This window comes from Oryctolagus cuniculus, chromosome 5 (genome assembly GCF_964237555.1).
Source record: "Oryctolagus cuniculus chromosome 5, mOryCun1.1, whole genome shotgun sequence".
NCBI lineage: Eukaryota > Metazoa > Chordata > Mammalia > Lagomorpha > Leporidae > Oryctolagus > Oryctolagus cuniculus.
Genome location: NC_091436.1, coordinates 61,702,156 through 61,720,150, shown reverse-complemented (window position 1 = coordinate 61,720,150; position 17,995 = coordinate 61,702,156). Strand labels below are relative to the sequence as shown.

General features: G+C 41.2%; 1 protein-coding gene across 3 annotated transcripts in view; it reads left to right on the top strand.

Annotated features, from left to right (window-relative positions):
- The window catches only part of FIG4 (FIG4 phosphoinositide 5-phosphatase), a 125,899-nt gene that overhangs the window by 39,011 nt on the left and 68,893 nt on the right, over window positions 1–17,995 (top strand). For all 3 annotated transcript variants that reach the window (XM_002714901.5, XM_070073704.1, XM_051854439.2), the window contains 8 exons: window positions 1,523–1,573; window positions 4,023–4,171; window positions 6,555–6,683; window positions 9,646–9,746; window positions 10,957–11,119; window positions 11,868–11,965; window positions 14,385–14,518; window positions 15,654–15,770. In XM_002714901.5, coding sequence (XP_002714947.2) covers window positions 1,523–1,573; window positions 4,023–4,171; window positions 6,555–6,683; window positions 9,646–9,746; window positions 10,957–11,119; window positions 11,868–11,965; window positions 14,385–14,518; window positions 15,654–15,770 — 942 coding nt within the window. The remainder of the gene's footprint in view (window positions 1–1,522; window positions 1,574–4,022; window positions 4,172–6,554; window positions 6,684–9,645; window positions 9,747–10,956; window positions 11,120–11,867; window positions 11,966–14,384; window positions 14,519–15,653; window positions 15,771–17,995) is intronic.

The window sequence follows — 17,995 nt, the reverse complement described above, 5'->3', positions numbered from 1 at the left end:
GGGTGCGAGTGGGAGGGAAGTTATGGGTGGGGGAAAAGCCATTGTAATCCATAAACTGTACTTTGGAAATTTATATTTACTAAATAAAAGTTTTTTTAAAAAAATTTGTATTGGTTTATTAGAAAGAGAGAAAGAACAAGAGCAAGAGCACACTCCCATCTGCTAATTCACTCACCAGATGCCTGCATCAGCTGGATTTGGCCAAAGCCAGGAGCTGGAATGGGAGGGACACAGCTATGTGAGCCCTCATTCCCTGCCCCTCAGGATCCACATTAACAGGAAGCTGGAGTCAGAAGGTAGAACCAGAAGTTGATCCTTAGTACTCCAATATGTACAGGAACGTTTTAACCAGCATCTTAACATCTAGTAGGTCAAACACCCATCCTTACACAGATATTCTAATCACACAATGTAATGCTATGTATTATTTATTTAAAAAAACTTTTTTTTGAAGATTTATTTATTTATTTGAAAGGCAATTACAGAGAGAGAGGTAGAAACACAGAGAGAGAGACCCTCCATGCACTGGTTCACTCCCCACATTGCAGCAACAGCTAGGGTTGTGTCAGGCCAAAGCCAGGAACTTGCAACTCCATCCAAGTCTGCCACATAAAGACAGGGGCCCAAGGACCTGGGCAATCACCTGCTGCTTCCCCAGGTGCATTAGCAAAGAGCTAATGGAGCAGCTGGGACATGAATCAGTGTCCATAAGGGATGCCAGTGTTGCAGACGGTGGCTTAACCTGCTGTGCCACAGTACTGACCCCTACACATTGGTTAGAGTTGTCTGTGGTGTGAAGCTAGGGGGCATGTGTCCTGGGAGGACTCCTACCAATACCAGGAAAGTGGTGGCTTCTAGGTTCTAACAGGGATCTTAACCTTTGAAATCATGTTTTAGTTATGTCATCATTTTAGTAGAGTTGAACTGAATGTACAAAAATGTGAACGTGTATTAATCCTGAGTGGTAAGTACATGGATTTTTTTTTATTCTGTACATTCCTTTCCACTGAAAAGCTTTCCAACAGACATTTTGCTTGTGTTATATTCCTCTCATCTTCAGCACACTGACCAAACACATCACAATAGCAAAGGCAGGCTTTGCTTTTGTCTTGCCCACAATGTAAGTGTCCCATACGTGCCCAAGGCATGACTTTGCCTCCCACTGGTCAAGCTCTAGAGTTCAGGGCTTCTGAAGGAACCATCAACAGACTCAGAGCTGTTTCAGATGAAATCCCTGTCATCTAAATGTGTAAATGAGCTTATGTTAAATTGCGAAAGATAAAATAATTTGAGTATCCCTTACCCAAAATGCTTATGACCAGAGAGCTTCAGGTTTTGGAGTTTTGGGCATTTTGGAATATTTGCATAGATTTTATCAGCTGAGTATCCCTAATGTAAAAATATGGAAATCTAAAATGCTCTAAAACTTAAAATGTTTTCAACATCATTCAGAGTTTCTGATTAGGAATGCTCAGCCTGGAGTATTGTAAGAATGTAATATGCTTTGCTTTTTTTTCTTAAGGTATCTTCGAATATTTCAAAATGTGGACCTGTCTAGCAATTTTTACTTCAGGTGAGTGAGTTTGGTTTTGTTCCTCTTGATCCCTGAAATGTTTATATTATTTTCCAGGGGGCAAAAATAAAATCAAAGCATACAAATAGTACTTTACTCTATTTTTAAAAATAAGATAGATTAGTTCATCTAAAAGTATAAAAACACAATTATTTGTTCTTTTTAAAAGTCTGATACATGAAAATCCAAATAGATAAATTAAAGAGTATTTAGTGTCACTATAAAAATCATGTTTATCTTGGATACAATTTAATGTATTTTAAAGAAATATTCTCATTTTGGAATTTTTAAGTACAAAAATGAAATTCACATGTAACCTCGTAACAGTTTCACAGTTGAATTTTCAGTTAATAATCCAGTAAAAGTCAGTAAAAATAAGCTCAAAAAAGAATATAACTGTTTCAAAATACCAATGTACTGTTGGTGGCATTGTGAATTAATAATTTTCCTGGATAGGAATGTAGCATTAGGCTCCTATGGCAACATTTCCTAAAATATCAAGTAGGAGGGAAAATATGAATTTGCTAGTAAAGAGATACTTGTGCCTTCTCTGTCTGTGATAGCTCAAATAAGCAAACAGGCCAATCCAGGGACAACCCAAATGTCAATAATTGAGGAAAAGGCAAGCGAATTAAGATTGAGTGTTATGATAAAGTATTACACCTCCATTGATATGACCAATATGTAGGCCTGGTGGATACAGTTACTGTGACGGGTGGAAAACTCCACCAGCTATAATATCTAAGCTATAGAGGAGAAAACAGCATGCAGCAATAAGGACTCGAGTCATAAAAGACTAAAAGAGGACCCAGAGCATTTGTTGCTATTAGTGTTATAGACAGACAGGGCACTTTGCATTAAGAAATTTATTTTCAATTATTAATATAGTTGACATTTCTCAATGTAGAGTGTATTATGTTGTCACTGAGGTAAAACTGAAGTTCTTTTAACGGAAGTGGAGAGGCCAGTGCCGTGGCATGGTAGACTAAGCCTCCGCCTGCGGTACCGGTATCCCATATGGACACAGATTCCTGTCCTGGCTGCTACTTTTCTGATCCAGCCCCTGGCTTCAGATTGGCCCAGCTTTGTCTGTTGCAGCCATTTGGGGAGTGAACCAGAGAATGGATCTCTCTATCACTCTCTTTGTAACTCTACCTCTCAAAGAAATAAATAAAAATCCTTAAAAACAATGGTAGTGGAGAAGAGCTCCTAGAGAAAGGATTTCCACTTCCACAAGTATTTCTTTAATGTGTATTTCCATTGTTTTGTCTCTCCTTACTTTGCAGAAGGCTTCATTTTGTGTTTGCAACATCTGTGAGTTATTAGTTTTGTCTGTACTCCCATACTGAGTTCAAGTTATCCCATAAGTAAAAATATGTAGGTTAATGTTTTTGTGTCTTATGAGTAGACTATGAAAAGGCTATACTACTTTTTACTACTCAGTATGGGGGTACAGACAAAACTGAGACACATGAAGCCCAAGTCCCTGAGCTTTTGTGACAAATTGCAGACTCAACTAGAATAAAGCAAATGTTTTAAATAGGAAGAATTGATTGTTAAAAGTTAGAAACAAACTTCATAATACAATTTTCATCCCTTTGAGATTAGATGCTATTAAAGTGAATCCATCCAGCAAATGTGGTAAAATTGAATTTCACAGATGATACAGAAATCAATTTTAATCAAATTATATAAATTGAAGAAATAATAATTTAATAATGCAACTTCACAGATGAAATTGTAACTATCTTAAAATATGACTCAAATATTTAAATAACATATTTGCATAAACCTAACATATACCTTCTGAAATTCTGCACTAAAAACATACAGCTAGAAATACTTATAAAATTATTAATCATGTGATAATCAGAATTATAGCAGGTATTTTTGGCCCAAAGAAATTTTATTTGCAAAGAGATTATTAGAATTTTGGAAAGGGCATTTATGGTCCTAAGCCATGTTTCACTGCAGTGGCCTATGTTATTTTCTTATTTTTGTGTTATTGTACTCACTCATGATATCACCATTAATAACTCATAGAATTATTTTTGTTTTTGGGTAAACAAGGGTATAACACCATACACTGTTGCAGTGGATATTGTATCTATCAAACCTCATGCAGATACATCTGAAAGTATGACCTCTTTGCACAAGATTTATGTCAGTATGAAACAAGAAATCCACCTTGTACAGATCAGTGAATGTAGGTCACCCAGATCATATCATGTATTTCTAGTTATGCGAATGCCTAAGACATGAAATGAATTTATAATTTTCACTTACGTTCATATTCTGCTGTTTTACAGCACTTGTTTAAACAGTACTGCATCCAAGTAAAGTAACAGGTGCTAAGTAATTTAGTTCACAGGTTTTAATTCCATATGGGATCTAAGACTGTGAAATGTACTTTGCTCTTTTATTTCTTAAATTTCAATTCTGTTCTCAGTTACAGCTATGATTTATCACACTCACTTCAGTATAATCTCACTGTCTTGCGAATGCCCCTGGAGATGTTAAAGTCAGAAACAACCCAGACTCGCCAAGAGAGTTTTGACATCTTTGAAGACGAAGGGTTAATTACACAGGGTGGAAGCGGTAGGTGGTTTTCAGCATATTTAATGTGTGTTAACGTGGGCTCCATGAAATGACATTTCATTAAATTTACCCACATTTCCCTCATATTTCTCTATCGCTCATTACTCTCTATCCCTACCAGGGTTGTTTTGGGTGCATGAACTTGACCAATTTATTTTTATAGAGATCATTAGTCACCGTATGATTTCATTGGTAGGCCAGCCAGAAAATTGTATGCTGACATTTTCCAGCAATTATTCGTGCACTTTTTTGTGGAATGCATTCAAGTCCAGACTTCTGGTGAGGTTTAAATGGAGAATTGTTTTCATGTTTGTTTATTTTGTTATGCTTTTTGGATATTAGAGAATATACACCATCTCGTCCTTCTTAGAGACCAGCTCACCGTGGCCCAAGTTTTGGAGAAAAGTTACGATGGCTTACCTATTGTTTGCTAGACATTTAACATATAAAACCTCTCTCTACTCCTCATAAAAACACTGCCTGTTTTCTAGCAGAATAGCTTGGTTAGGGAACTGAGGCCTAAGTTAATGTGGCCCATGTCCAGGGCCATCAGTACAGCAGGCCAGAGGCTGTCACTGCTTGCTTTGGTCCCAGCTGGACCCTGCTTCTATCAGGACCACTGTAGAATCCCTGTGGGACTGCGGGTTGCCCCTGGAGATCCTGCACAAAACCAGATACACGGTGCCTTTGCCCCCCTCTCTCAGCACCTTTATCACCAGTTCCTTAGGTTGGTCTAAAACAACGAAGCAAGAGACGTGTCTCATGTGGGTGTTGTGAAGAAATCCTTGCAAGCTGAAGTTCAGGGACTTTTGTTGAACTGAGCTGTCAATGTAGTAAGTCAGTGGTATCTTTATGCTCCTTTCCCCATGCAGCTTAAATGACTGTGGTGAAGATGTGCCTACAGAGGTAGAACCCTATCTAAAGTGGACCCAGGATATTTGTCCTAGCAGACCACTCAGAAGAGGCTGTTTTTGTCTTAGTGCCTTGTGTTTCACTCTAAGAAGGCTGTTACTTCAACTGAATAGCATCCCTGGCATTGCCCTAGGCCCTTGTAAATTTACTTGATTGGTTATCCCTGAACCTACGGCCACAGCCAGTGCATCCTTCCTACTCAGAGATCATCTGGATCACGTGAATTTGCCTGGTTCAGACACTTGAATTTTAACGCCTTCTGTGTTTTTCATTCTGTTGTGCAATGTGTGGAAAGGTCAGGGAAAGTTCAGCTTTTGTGAATCAAATTGAAGAGTATTTGTCATAAACACTCTTCACAGATCAGTTTTGAGAAAACAAAAAAATCACGTTGGATAACATCTAGAACTTTAATAATCTTTTCAGCCTAATCTTATAAATATGCTTATTTCTTATTTTTCACTTCATATACATTTCATAAAAATAATTTATGTATATTTGGATATACTGAAATCACATTTGATGAAATGGATTTTTTTTTCAAATAGAAAAGGCCTGATATATTAATAACTACCACTTATGGGGCTATTACTGCATCAGGCCTGTTCTAAGCACTAAATGTGCATTATTAACCCATTTCATCCGTATAACAACCGTACAGTACAGGTCCTGGTGAGGAGAAAGGGGCTGTAAGGCAGTAAAGAACACTCTCAGTCATGTTGGTCACCCTGCCAGCGTGAGGCAGAGCAAGGACATTGACCATGCACTGTGACCCACAACTGCGTTCCCTGGACCACAGTACTCTATGCTGTCTCTTGGCTTTGTTAATATATTTGTACACGTGTCCTTCATTTCCCTGTGGCTTCCTTTTCTCCTCAGTTGAAAACTCTCACACATCAGAAAACGTGTTTATTCCATAGCTACAGAATTACCACAGTGTTCTGAGTGCTGACTGAGTGATACATGTGGAATTAACAATAGTGCGATTCATGAGGCATCTCATTTTGAAGTTAAAGACAGAAGTCTGAGAACTTAAAGATGAGTTGAATTCCGGCCGGCGCCGCGGCTCACTAGGCTAATCCTCCGCCTAGCGGCGCCGGCACACCGGGTTCTAGTCCCGGTCGGGGCGCCGGATTCTGTCCCGGTTGCCCCTCTTCCAGGCCAGCCCTCTGCTGTGGCCAGGGAGTGCAGTGGAGGATGGCCCAGGTGCTTGGGCCCTGCACCCCATGGGAGACCAGGAAAAGCACCTGGCTCCTGGCTCCTGCCATCGGATCAGCGCGGTGCGCTGGCCGCAGCGCGCCAGCCGCGGCGGCCATTGGAGGGTGAACCAACGGCAAAGGAAGACCTTTCTCTCTGTCTCTCTCTCACTGTCCACTCTGCCTGTCAAAGAAAAAAAAAAAAAAAAAAAAAAAAAAAGATGAGTTGAATTCCAACCAATTTCTTCCTCTTTCTGATACTAACTTTTATTTTTCAGGTGTATTTGGGATCTGCAGTGAGCCTTATATGAAGTATGTGTGGAATGGTGAACTTCTGGATATAATTAAAAACACTGTGCATCGTGACTGGCTCTTGTACATTATTCATGGGTTCTGCGGGCAGTCAAGTATCCTTTGTGTAAAACTTAAGATACTTATTGTTAAACTCATGCTGTACTAATATGTAGAAAGCTACATACAGATCATGAGATTATAATTATCACTTCAGGTGCCCCACAAGGAAAACTTACCGATGATGCCATGTAGTAGAAATACAAAGAGGAATACAGACTACTTGGGCAGAAGACATTCAGAAAGATTAATAAATAACAAGGAAGACAGTGCTAAGTGCATAGTAAGTGACATCCACAGCCAGGGTCATGCTTATCTGGGAGCAGGAGCAGAACCACGTGCAGGTGGGGAGGATGGGACAGGCTCATGAGAATAGTAGGGCTTGGCCTGGGCCCTAAACAGACCTCAGACCGTAGCAGTGAGGTGAGAGAACGAGGGAAAGAGAGAGCGATAAATCCTGGGGTGGGATGCATCACGAGGGTAGAGGTAGAAAAGAACTTGTACTTGGCTTGTGTATGATCAGTGAGAAGGAGATTGGTGGTGGAAGTTGAAGGTCGAAGGACTGCCAGTCACCAGCTTGCCTTGGTGGTCAGGCTAAGTAAGAACTTTGGATTTGGTGCTAAAACTTTTAAAATTTTTTGTTTAGGAAGATGTCATATTCAAAGTAGTGTTTAGGGAGCTTAAGTTGACAGCTATTTTCAAGTTGGGTTGAGTAAAATGAGACTAGAACAAGGGACACAAGTAAGGAAAAGCTTGCAGTGGTTCAGGAGGAATGTACTGAAGCCAGCGTAGTAGATTGAAGAGTTACAGGTGGAGCCTTGGATTAAGATGCTGAGTTCAGTTTGATTAAAATTTTTTTTCCCTTCTATAGATTCAGTTTTCATTTCATTTCCAGCTACTTTGGAACCTTTCAGTGCAGAGCTGTTGTGTTACAAGACTTAGGAAGATAGTGTTTACTATCTCCCAGTGGAATTTACGTCTCTCCATCACTTTTGGAGACATGTAGGACATTTGTGCAGCCTGCATGTTTTCTAGTTGATATTCTTCCTTGTATCATAGACTTTTAAAGGCCTCTGGTAAGAACTATAAAGGAGTGATTGTTGGAAGACTGTTGAGTGGGTGAGTGTGAGTAACCACTATGAAGTTTTCTTGTGCCAGAGCATTTGGGGAGAGTGAATCAGAGGGCACAACCGGAGAGGTTAGTCTTGGAGAGCGGAAGTACTGCCTACCTTGTGGCACTTGTGGGAGAGGAGAGGCTAGATGAAGACACAGGGTTTTGATGTGAGGAGGAGTGAGATTCATGTGCCATGTTTGAGAATTAGGCTCATTGCTTTAAAGTCACTTCCAGCTAGTGACTGAGGTTATCTGCTTGATCGTTCACTGCATAGCAAGATTTGGCCCTGAATGACTTTTGTCTTTCCAAAAATAAAATCTACCTGGGAAAAACACAGGGTTTTCACCACCAAGAATACCAAAAGGAATGTGCTAGTGTCTAGAGGCTGCTCCTAAACGGTAGTTCTAGATTGTTTCATATTTCCAGTAGCCAGCTCGGAACCTGGCGTGTATTAAGCATAATAAATGTTTGTTATTTACAATAATGAGCATCATCATAGATTATAATTTTAAAGCTCATTAGTTTAAATGATGACTCTAGTCCCTGGTTATCAAGCATTTAATGAATTCTGGAATCTATTTGATGATAAGAGTAATTGCTATTTATTGAACATTTACTACAGGCAAGGCACTAAGAGGTTTATACGTGTTACTTTATCTGGTCTTCCTAGCCACCTAGGGGAAGTACAGGTTGAGTATTCCTTACTTGAAATGCTTGGGACCACAGGTGTTTCAGATTTCAAATTTTCTGGGGGAGATTTTAGATTATTTGGATATAAATAGTGAGCTGTTTGGGGGATGGGACCATTGTCTAAAGATGAAATCATTTATATTTTATATATACTATATTATACACACTGTCTGAAGGTAGTTCTATATGGTATTTATATTCTGCCTACATTTTGACCGTGACCATCACATGAGGTCGGGGATGGATGTTCCCACCTGTGGCATCATACTGATCCTCAAAACATTTTAGATTTTGGAGCATATTGAACTTTAGATTTTGAGATTAGAGAAACTCAACCTATAACTACTCTATTATTACTTATTCCATTTCACAGAAGATGAGATTATGGCCCAGAAAGTTAAATAGAGATGACCTAACTAATGAAAAAGATGTATGTTGGTTAAGCAGTTGACATTAATTCATTCAGTGTTCAGATTTTCAATTGCTATTTTTTTTAGAAAGATTTATTTATTTATTTGAGAGGCAGAGTTAGAGAGAGAGAAAGACAGACAGACAGAGAGAGATAGAGAGGTCTTCCATCTGCTGGTTCATTCCCCAAATGGCTACAATGGCTGGAGCTGGGCTGATCTGAAGCTAGGAGCCAGGAGCTTCTTCTGGGTCTCCCACGGCAGTGCAGGGGCCTGAGAACTTAGACCGTCTTCCACTGTTTTCCCAGACCGTCAGCAGAGAGCTGGATCAGAAGAGGAGCAGCCAGGACATGAACCGGTGCATATATGGGATGTTGGTGCCACAAGTGGAGGCTTAGCCTACTACACCACAGCACTGGCTCCCTTTAGTTGCTCCACTCCCTCAGTATTACATGTTACTTCATGTTTTATACATCCCATTAAATGGCACAAGCTCTCTGAGAGGTGTATGGTCTCTAAATACTAAAGGAGGATTAGGTGTACTTGTTCACAACCTATGCATGGCTACAAAGGAGGGACAGGTCATCCCCTGGCCAGTAACTGTGCACTTGGTTACCATTTCCTCTGAAATTCTTAGAAACCATTCCATAGGTAGGGCATTCATATCTGTATGACCCAATGCTCTTCCATTCTTTGGTGGAACTTTTGGTGTTCTTTAGTTCATTGGACCATATATACTTAAATGTGTATTTCTGTTCATCTTATCTGACAACCATAAATGCTAAACAACTTAACTTGATTTCTAAGAACTGTTGATCTATGGACGACCAGTGTATGTCACTCTAATAGCTAGACGATCCAGTAAGTTTGCTGGAACCCGCTTTCTCAAGAGAGGTGCAAACTGTGAGGTAAGATGACAAGCAGGATTACTGCTGACAAGTAACCTTTTACATCAGCTAGACTATCATAGATAAAGCAGTGTGGAATCTTAAGTAGTCTCAGTATGGGACAATATCAAGAATTACTCTCCAGAGTAGCTGAAACTTAGGAGAAATATGACTAATCTACAGGTGTTCTGAGAAGCTGGCTCTCCTAGAGTTAGGCAGTGTTTTAGGGAATTTAGAAATGTCTAATGTTTTGTAGGATGAGCAGTTTCTGTTATATATGAAAATGTAATTGCAATGTAGAGATAAAACATCTTCACCCAAGGAGTAAGCAGAAGGCAGCACTTGTCCGTGGAAGGGCATTTCTGAGAAGGCAGAGTAGAACAAAGCCTGGGAAAACCTTTGCGCTCTTCCCTTTGTTGCCCAGATTCCTTTTACCATTCACTACCAGAAAACGAGCGTGAAAATCCACCCATCCTGCGGCAGCCATGTCCTCTGCTTTGAGCCTGCCATCTCTATTTGCAATAGACAGCCTGAGTCTTGAGCAGATGTGTGACTGAACAGACAGATTGAATGAGGCATTGAGTTTTGACCCTGACTTAAAATAACAATATTGTTCTTAAAATTGTATCAACAATGAAAATTGTTATAGCTGGTACTTTAAGAAAAGTCAGAATTTTTGCCACTCTCTTATTTGCTTTTGAATATTCACTGGATAATCAAACAGACATGTTATTAATGCATCTAAAATTATTCTCTGTCATATCCATGTATGGTTTTATAGATAATGCTGTCTCAAAGCCCTCCCTTCCCTTCTGTTCATTAGGTGTTATTTGAATCTCATTCCTTTGTGCCATCATTCCTTTTTGGCTTTCAGAATTGAATTCTGGTAGTCCGGTTTTCCTCACCTTTTGTCTAATTTCATGTAATTATTTTTCTTTTCTCTCTTCCCCAACCATTTATGCCAGCCTAGCTGTTCTGTTTTCTACTTGCATTATTAGCTACTTAATTTGATTCCCTCCCCACAGTGTATTCCCTGCTACTTTTAATTACCTTCCTTTATTGCATTTTAATGGTTTTGCTTTTCTAATGTACACATTGAATATTGACAGTATTTACCTTTCTTAAGATCTTTGATGAGTAGGAATTGTAATTTCATTGTATACTTGAAATTTTTTCCATTAAAAAAATTCTAAAGAACATAGACCATCTTTAAATGTACCTTTCTTTCCAGGGTGATGTTGCAAATGAAGTGGAGACTGAACAAATACTCTGTGATGCTTCTGTGATGTCTTTTACTGCTGGAAGTTACTCTTCTTATGTGCAAGTTAGAGGATCAGTTCCCTTATACTGGTCTCAGGACATTTCAACTATGATGCCTAAGCCGCCCATTACATGTGCGTAGAACAGTATTTTTTCTATGCTTACATTTAGAGATAAAGAATTGTTGTCACAAAAATCTCATAAATCCTTAGGTTGCAACAGGATTTTAATCCTGAAAACTAGATAATTTAGAAGAAATACTTCTACTATTTATGCAATAGATGTATGCTTAATTCTGACTGTTAGTAAGTTACTTATACTTCACTTTGAGAATCTAAGACTCATTCAAAGTTAATAAATGAGTGATGAGAGCCGGCGCCGTGGCTCAATAGGCTAATCCTCCACCTTGCGGCGCCGGCACACCGGGTTCTAGTCCCGGTCGGGGCGCCGGATTCTGTCCCAGTTGCCCCTCTTCCAGGCCAGCTCTCTGCTATGGCCAGGGAGTGCAGTGGAGGATGGCCCAGGTGCTTGGGCCCTGCACCCCATGGGAGACCAGGAAAAGCACCTGGCTCCTGGCTCCTGCCATCGGATCAGCGCGGTGCGCCGGCTGCAGCGGCGGCCATTGGAGGGTGAACCAACGGCAAAGGAAGACCTTTCTCTCTCTGTCTCTCTCTCTCACTGTCCACTCTGCCTGTCAAAAATAAAAATAAAAAAAAAAATAAATAAATAAAAAATGAGTGATGAGTGACGGTCCAGTGAGGAATTTGGGAAGTGAAGCTACTAGATTAGTTGAGTTGTGTTTCTTAAGACATCAAGAAATAACCCCCCCCATGCTTCTGTGTAAGTTCCCGTCTGCCGCTTGTCCCCCTCTTCCCTCCTCAGTGGATCAGGCAGACCCGTTTGCACACGTGGCCGCCCTTCACTTTGACCAGATGCTTCAGAGGTTCGGCTCCCCCATCATCATCTTGAATTTAGTGAAGGTATGATGTGTTTTTCTGTCACTTATGAGATCCAAACGCATTTTTCTGCAGCACAAAGGGGGTTAACAAGCTGTGCTTCACTTCTCTCCAGAGGAAAGTGTGCAGATTAGCTTGGTATGATGGCTCCCTGTGTCCCCGATGTCTGAGCTACTGTCCTCTGGCCTTGGATTCTACATGGTCTCTTCCCTGTGTACTGAGGAATCCATTGCATGTTTCCAAGGCAGGAGAATGAGTCTGTGTGTCAGGCTCCTTACTGCCTTGTGTGGATTAGGTGTGGATGAAACTTCTGCCTTAGTTTCTGTGAGAAGAAAGCTTAGAGCTACATCCAGCTCCCTTGACAAGCCATGGGAACTCTTGGGGAGATTAATACATAGTAACAGGATCAAAGAGCTGGATGCACACATCGGGGTACCCTTGTGACTCAGGAACCAGGTGGTGACATTGGCCTCAAAGTTCTCTGTTTCCTTGTCAGAGTGCACTGCTCCACAGATCATGTGTATGTGAGTGGGCATCCACATGAAAGGCCAAGGATGGAGAGCAGGGATACTGAACAACTTTATCTGCCTATTGCAACCAAGTGAATTGGAAGGATCAGTCAGCAGCCAAGAAGCTACTGAGAGTTCGAAAAAGAAAGATTTTGTTATGTTATGATGTGGCAGTGGCCAACAACCTAGTAGTATCTGAGATTACTCTGAGAGGTTGCTTCATAAATGTAATTCAGTTTAATTACAAAACCAAAGGAACATGTTGTCTATTTAGTCAGTCACTTAACAAGTGTTTGTGAGGGTTTCCTGGGTGCCAGGGCATTGGTGAAACAGTTTCTGCCTTCAGACTAGCAGAGGAACTGGGGAAGTTATGCGGATGAACCAGCATGGGTTCCATAGAGAAGGCTCCCTTGAGGCATGGGCTTGATCAAGCGGAAAGAGAACAGTATTCAACTTGGAGAGAACAGCATATGCCTTCTTCAGTGCTGCTGTTGGAAATCAACAGGAAATCATCCTAGAATAGAGTGCAAACCGGACACCAGAGAGTTTTCATCTGGGGCCATGGATGGCAGTTAGAGGGCTCTCTGAACTCTTTGAAATGATGTGCAAAGTCACCTGTGTACCTCAAGTGTTGCTTTGATCTCTACAGGAGCCTGTGGTCCTAAGGAAGTAGACTAAGCAATCCATTAACACTGATTCACTGTGGACCAAGATGCATAAAGCACCATGAGGGAAGGCTGACTGAGTAACCTTTTCATCTCCTGAAGCCACAGATTTGCTAGCAGAATTTCAAAAAACTTTATTTCCCTAGTTACTTTAAAGTGTTCTTAAGAAAAGTTCCACATACATAATTTAATTTTCTCCAATATTAAAAATAAGCCAAATATGTTTTCATCCTGAACTGATTTAATTTAACATCTTTCTCAATCAATTCTTATCAAATACTTCCATTTGATTTATTCAGCTGTGCAAAATACGTACCCTTTTTGCTTCCACAGTAGTTATCTAATTAAATTCGTGGTAATTGGAAAGCAATCTCTGTGACTGAAAACAGCACAGACTTGTTTTGGTGTCAGCAATTAATGCTATTTCCATGTCAATCTTGCAGAATTTATTCTGTTTGTTTCTAAGTCAAGTAGTGATCAGATAACAATAAAAATAGCTAAATTTATTGAGTACTTACCACATGCCAGATGCTGTGCTTGATCTCATTTAAATATTGCGTCAGTGCTGTGAGGAAGATGATATTGTCACCCCATTGCTTCTGTGAGGAAGTGGAGAGGCTCACCCAGGGCCACGTGGCTCGTGAGTGGAATGCTGACATGCCAGCCACAGCACTGTTCAGTAAAGCACTAGCGCCTGTTGGATGAGGGCCAGTGCTGCAAGCAGGGAGGCAGAAGGGAAGGTTTAGTCCCACGAGCACCTCTTAACCTCAGTTCATGTGGCCGCAATGTAAAAAGGAAGAAGGTGCCTGTCTTGGCTATCTCACAGAGTATTTTGCAAGTCAAATTTAAAAGTCAGTGAAGGCTATGAACGAATTCTCTGCCATGCCAGTCTGGGAACTGTCTGTCCAGACCCAGGGGACCTGTCTGGCCTTCAGCTGCCTGGATGGGATGTCCCTTCCCCTGGTCCTCTGGGAGGTGTCTCCTTTCCCAAAGTAGAGTGTGGAGAGTGTGGGCCAGGCCTGTTTGGGACAAACTGGGCTTCTCCTGGCTGAAGAAGTTTACCAGGAAGAAACCTGACCTCCTTGGCTCTGTAAAGCCCATTATCTGTTGTCTTTAACTCAATGAAGTGTTTGTTTATTTGCATTTATATTAATTTTGTAGGTAGGTTTCATTTCAGGTTATGCAAGGTGGGGTTTTTGTCTTACTTTAGCTGAAAAGTAAAAATATTAAAAGGCTGTTCCTCTGATTTACGTTTGCTCTGTTCTAAAGGAACGAGAGAAGAGAAAGCATGAGAGGATTCTGAGTGAAGAGCTTGTCGCTGCGGTGACCTACCTGAATCAGTTTTTGCCTCCCGAGCACACTATTGTTTATATTCCTTGGGATATGGCCAAGTACACCAAAAGGTAAACGGTGCTCACCTGTCTGGTTGCGATGGTTTCCTTTTCTTATCATGACAACCAGCAGGAAGTTGATCTCTGCAATAAAGTAAATGGTGCTGCTTTAATTTCCTTCATGGAGCTGTGGAGGAGCAGTTCAAGTCAAGTGCTTAAATGAATCAACCAGACTCTCTCTCTGCCTCCCATTTGTCCCTTTTGTGAATTCTGTTGACATACCTGGTCACTTCAGAACATCTCTACCGCTGGTCCATAAAGGCGTTAGAGTAGTCACTCTCTGTTTCATCCCATCTCATGGTTTAAACACTTGTTCCCAGGTACCACTCTCAGATTCTCTCTCTCAAGGAAGAACTTGCAGTAACTCCCTATTGTGCACAGTAAATCTAAACTCCTTAGTGTGATGTGAAAGCCTCATCACCTGGTTAGCTCCAGGAAGCAGTAACTTTTTATTCCCAGGAATACTCTCTTCCAGAAAAACCTAGTCTTTATGCTGGACCCCAGATGGAGCAGCCAGAGTCCCGTCCCTGAACCTTGGTGCCTCTTGTTTGCCATCACTTTTTTCTTTCTCGATCTGATTCAGAACTCATCCCTTCTAGGGGATCTCTATCATCAGACCTCGCATTGTCTTTTTACTGATTCTCCATGCATTGAACAAGCATTAGGTTTATTTGTTTTTAAAAGCTCCTGTATCATTTTGTATTTATCTCATTGTTCGTTTTCCTGATCCTTTTATGTATTTGGATATAGGCACATACACTTTCTCGGAGAGTAGCTAGATTATGCTTGCTATCATTCATAATAATTTATTTTCCAGTTTCCTCTTCATCTCATGAATGTGTGTTGACTTGACTGCCAACTCCTGGGGAGTGAAAGACTTTAGAAAAAGTCCTGAAGGGATATCCCATGCCAAGATGAGGGATTGCCAGTATTTGACATTAAGTTCCAGGCCCTTCCTGTCCCTTTTGCATCAAATGTTAGGGAGTTTATACTGTATTCTGGACATTAGCTATTACAGTGTTCCAGGAGTTTTAAGTAATGAAATCGCTGACTGCCATTACTATGGGCTTTATGTGCTGTGGATGTTAGTAATGTGTATTAGAAATTGGGTCCTTCTCTCTCTTCTCATTCTTCCTTCTCCCCTCAGCAAGCTGTGTAACGTTCTTGATCGACTGAACGTCATTGCAGAAAGTGTGGTGAAGAAAACAGGTTTCTTTGTCAACCGCCCTGATTCTTACTGTAGCATTTTGCGGCCAGATGAAAAGTATGTATGGTATTTAAAATTTTAAAGTAAGTCAAGATTTTTGCTCTCATGGATAAAAATACTCTAAATGTGAACAGTGCATTTCTTGGAGTGTGGGCAAGTTTAGCCCTTTGGGGAGGCAAGCTGCTCACGTCACTGGGTAATGGATGTTCACCATGGGCATGGCGATGCCTTTGGTGGTATATACTTTGAGATGGAAGCCATGGGATTGAGAAAAAAACTTTTTAAAGATTTATTTATTTACTTGAAAGAGTTACGGAGAGAGAGGGAGAGACAAAGAGGTCTTCTATCCAGTGGTTCACTCCTCAGATGGCCACAATAGCCGGGGCTGGGCCAGGCCAAAGCCAGGAGTTTCATCCAGGTCTCCCACATGGGTGGCAAGGGACCAAGTACTTGGGCCATCTTCCACTGCTTTTCTCAGGTCATTAGCAGGGAGCTGGATGGGAAGTGGAGGAGCTGGCACACCAATTGGTGCCCAAATGGGTTGCCATCATTGCAGGTGGTGACAAAGCTGACCCCTGAGAACATTTTTAAAAATTTATTTATTTGAGAGAATGAGAGGGAGAAAGATGGGAGGCTGGGGAATGGAGGGAGGGAAAGAGAAAGAACAAGGGAGCAAGAGTGTCTCCTGTCCTCTGGCTCACTCCCCAAATGCTTGCAAAGCCAGTGGCCAGAGCCAGGAGTTGGGAACTGAGTCCAGGTCTCCCACAAGGATTTCAGAATCACAACTACCTGAACCATTACCTAATGTGCTTCCCAGGGTGCACATTAACAGGAAACTGGAATCAGGAACTGAAGCCAGAAATCCAACTCCCAATGTGGCACATGAGAATCTTGATTGGCATCATTTAGCTTTTCAAGATTTATTTATTTCTTAGAAAAGAATAGTAATAGAAAAAGGAAGAGAGAAATCTTCTATCCACTGATTTATTCCCCAAATGGCCCCAGCGGCCAGGGCTGGGCCAAGCTGAAGCTAGGAGCCCAGAACTCTATCCGAGTCTCCCACTTGGGTGGCAGGGGACCAAGTACTTCAACCATTTGCTGCTGCTTTCCCAGGCACAGTAGCAGGGAGCTAGATAGGAAATGGGTCAGCTGGGACTTGAACTGTCACTCCGTCTCAAGTGGTGGCTTACCCTGCTGTGCCACAATGCTGGCCTCCATAACTGACATCTTAACTGCTAGGCCAAACTCCCGCCCGCATGAGATCTTTATCTCCAGCTTCATGGAATAAATACTCCATAAAATATTTCTGTAAAGTAAAATTGTACAGTGAATTCCATTTTGGGTATTAATTAGGAGCAGCATCTTATAGATTAAGTACTAATATTTTTATGAAAATAGTTATATCATTGTATTACAGTAATTTTTACTCACAAATCTTTCTTCATGACTGCTTTGTTAGCCTCCTCAGATCAAGGGTGCATGCTTCATGTATCTTTTTAAAAAAATTATTTTATTTATTTGAAAGGCAGAATTACAGAAAGAGGGGAAGAGACAGAGAGAGGTCGTCCATCTGCTGGCTCACTCCCCAAATGGCCACAACAGCCAGAGCTGGGCCAGGATGAAGCCAGGAGCCAGGAGCTTCTTCCAGGTCTCATAAACGGGTGTAGGGGCCCAAACACTTCAGCCATCTTCTGCTGAATTCCCAGGCCATTAGCAGGGAGCTGGATCAGAAGTAGAGTAGCTGGAACTCAAACCTGCGTCCATATGGGAGACCAGTGCAGAGGGCAATGGCTTATCTTGCAGCACCACAGTGTCCGCCCCACTTCATCCCTTCATGAATCTTTTAATGAACCAATATTGTTTATTTCCAGCATTGTATTTTCAGTGTAACATAGTTAACTACAATGATAAAACAGCAAAAAGCAAAAAAAAAAAAAAAAAAAAAGTGCTAGTGTGTATATCTTTGAAAGTGTTCCTTTGGTTAAAGTTGGCATTGTTTGCTTTTGTTGTATTATGAATTTTAGGGTACCTGTGAGGGAGTCCCCAAGACCACTGTCAGGTTCAGTGATTCATTAGGAGAACTCCAGTGACCCAGTGTATTGCACTGTGGCTGTGATTTAGAATGGTGAAAGGGTACAAAGTGAAATAAAAAGTGCAGAAAACCAGGCACAAGCTTCTAGAGTCTTCTCCCAGTGGATGCACATGGAAACAAATTATGACAGCCTGTGTGATGTGTTGCCACACAGGGAAGCTTTTAGAGTCTTAGGGTTTTATACTGGAGG